The sequence below is a fragment of the Pinus tabuliformis genome, chromosome J (assembly GCF_031772625.1).
Source record: "Pinus tabuliformis cultivar Carrire ecotype Pingquan chromosome J, CPIR1, whole genome shotgun sequence".
NCBI lineage: Eukaryota > Viridiplantae > Streptophyta > Pinopsida > Pinales > Pinaceae > Pinus > Pinus tabuliformis.
The window spans coordinates 189,439,933-189,442,314 of NC_142295.1; the positions used below are offsets into that span (position 1 = coordinate 189,439,933).

At 40.1% G+C, this 2,382-nt stretch overlaps 1 protein-coding gene across 1 annotated transcript; it reads right to left on the reverse strand.

Annotated features, from left to right (window-relative positions):
* Positions 1-1,171: 1,171 nt before the first annotated feature.
* LOC149226319 (uncharacterized) lies at positions 1,172-1,840 on the reverse strand. Its single transcript, XM_089380171.1, has one exon. It carries the CDS (start codon positions 1,838-1,840, stop codon positions 1,172-1,174), a length of 669 nt encoding a protein of 222 aa, XP_089236297.1.
* Positions 1,841-2,382: the final 542 nt, after the last annotated feature.

The window sequence follows — 2,382 nt, forward strand, 5'->3', positions numbered from 1 at the left end:
CTAATGCCAACTATCTTTCTCCCTATCAATGGAGTTTTGGTTCAAGGATAAAATAGAGGTGTTCAACATCTCTACAAGTTTCAAATTTGGTAAGAAATTTGTTAGCAAAACATTTGGTGTTATATGGAAATAGTTGAAAAAAAATGTTTTGTTCAATGGTGATGGATGGAAATAGTATCCATTTTTTTCATTAAACCATAAGTGATTGGTGAGATTTTTCTAAAATCTAATTGGCTCCCTGTTTGGAGTGATGTCACTGGAGGTAAACCCAAGGCCAAGGCCTCTATACCTAATCCATTATGCTAGAAATTTCTAAAATTAGTTGATACAACTTCGAATTCACTTCTTTGCTGCTCCACATATTGTCGCATTGAGGTAAGCCATTATACAATTTGAGGCAATGATTGGGGTGGAGGTGCTTATGGGGATATTGTCGCACTGAGGTAAGCCATTATACAATTTGAGGCAATGATTGGGGTGGAGGTGCTTATGGGTCCGACAAATAAAACAATGGGTGGTTTTGTGGACCCCCCTCCTGGTTTTGATCATAAAGGTTTAGTTGAAATAGGTGGGTGCAGAGCTCCCCTCTATTAAACTCCGATGGGACAGGGGCACTGCACTTCGTCGATTTGGGCGTCACCTGAACAAGACCATTATAAGCCATTGATACAATACCGTAATTTCATTTTTGTTTTTTAATATTCAAATATGTAATGGATTTTTAAATCAATGGAACACTTTGAATCTCTCCATATCATGTTGTCAACCACATTGTGTGACTATGGTAAGAAAAATATATTCTAATGTTGGCCTTTTCGTCTGTCAGTAACCAACTTTAAATATTAAATTAGCAATGCATTGTTGTTATTACGCCGTAAGGCGTTTCCTATGAGAAAAACTTTCCTCTCATCTTACTTGTCAACACTATGGGCCATTAGATTATAGGTTAGACGATTGAACCATCTTGAATCGTTCGATTAGGCTAAGGTAGTTGGAACACCTAACCGCCTTATAGCCACAAATTCGATCCCTCCTGAACGGTTTCGGCTTCGCGTTGTAGTTCGACTTCGCGTTGTCAATTGCAGGCTAGGGAAACGCTATGGAGCTCTCTATCACAGTACTCTTTTAATTATCACTAGAAATGCTTGCTCCGTTACAGCCTTGGATCGAACTACAATTGTGAATGCTGCGTAGACAAGCTCTTCTGTGAAATGCTGCGTAAAAGCTCTTCTGTGAAAGGAAAATTTACCATATCTTTGTCCTGCAATGTTTTCAATACAGGCTGATGGGCCTTGTAAAATGTAGGGCTTTCAACTATCACAATATTCAAGCTCGCACACAAGAGTCGACCAATTGCCTGGATCTCCACTTCTCCAGTTCCGCTTCTTCCATCCACAATCCCTGCAAACGTGATCATTCCATTCACAGAATCTTCACAATCAGCCACAACGCCCCAAATTGGGGACTCAAAGTTCCCTCCATCATCAGAGAGACAAAGAAGGCTTCCAAACAGTGGACGCTTATAATTCTTCAACTTCTCTACATGTATAACCAGAGTTATGCCAGAATAGCTTCCACCGAAATGGATTCCCAGAACATAACCATTTTTCCAAATCTTCAAGTGCCTTGGCGCATCCTGTAATGACTTCTTCCTTAGAGTAGAGATACCCTTCTTCAAACCCCAGAAGCAATCCTCCTGGAGCAATAAAAAATAAGTGTCCATGTACACATCAATAGAGCCATAACTTCCCTTCTTCTTAACACAAGGGAACCCCTTCAAACAATTTCCCAAAGCCTCGTCATCTGTTTGTAAACCTGTAATTTTAGGTAACAATGACATTTTATTCCATGGAAGATTAACGTTCGTTTAGGAAATTGCATTTCCCGCCTAAGCGGTGAGAAAACCCAGAAGGAACTGACAATGGCAATCACAATAACTGCAAACATGATCATTGCATTCACAAAATCTTCACAATGAGCCACAATGCCCCAAATTGGGGACTCAAAGTTCCCTCCATCACCGTAGAGACAAAGAAGGCTTCCAGATAGTGGACACTTATAATTCTTCAGCTTCTCTACATGTATAGCCACAGTTATGCCAGAATAGCTTCCACAGAAATGGATTCCCATAACATAACCATTTTTCCAAATCTTCAAGTGCCTTGGCTGCATCCTGTAATGACTTCTTCCTTAGAGCAGAGATACCCTTCTTCAAACCCCAGATGCAATCCTCCTGGAGCAATAAAAAATAAGTTTCCATGTACACATCAATAGAGCCATAGCTTCCCTTCTTCTTAACACAAGGGAACCCCTTCAAACAATTTCCCAAAGCCTCGTCTTCTGTTTGTAAACCTGTAATTTCAGGTAACAACGACATTTTAT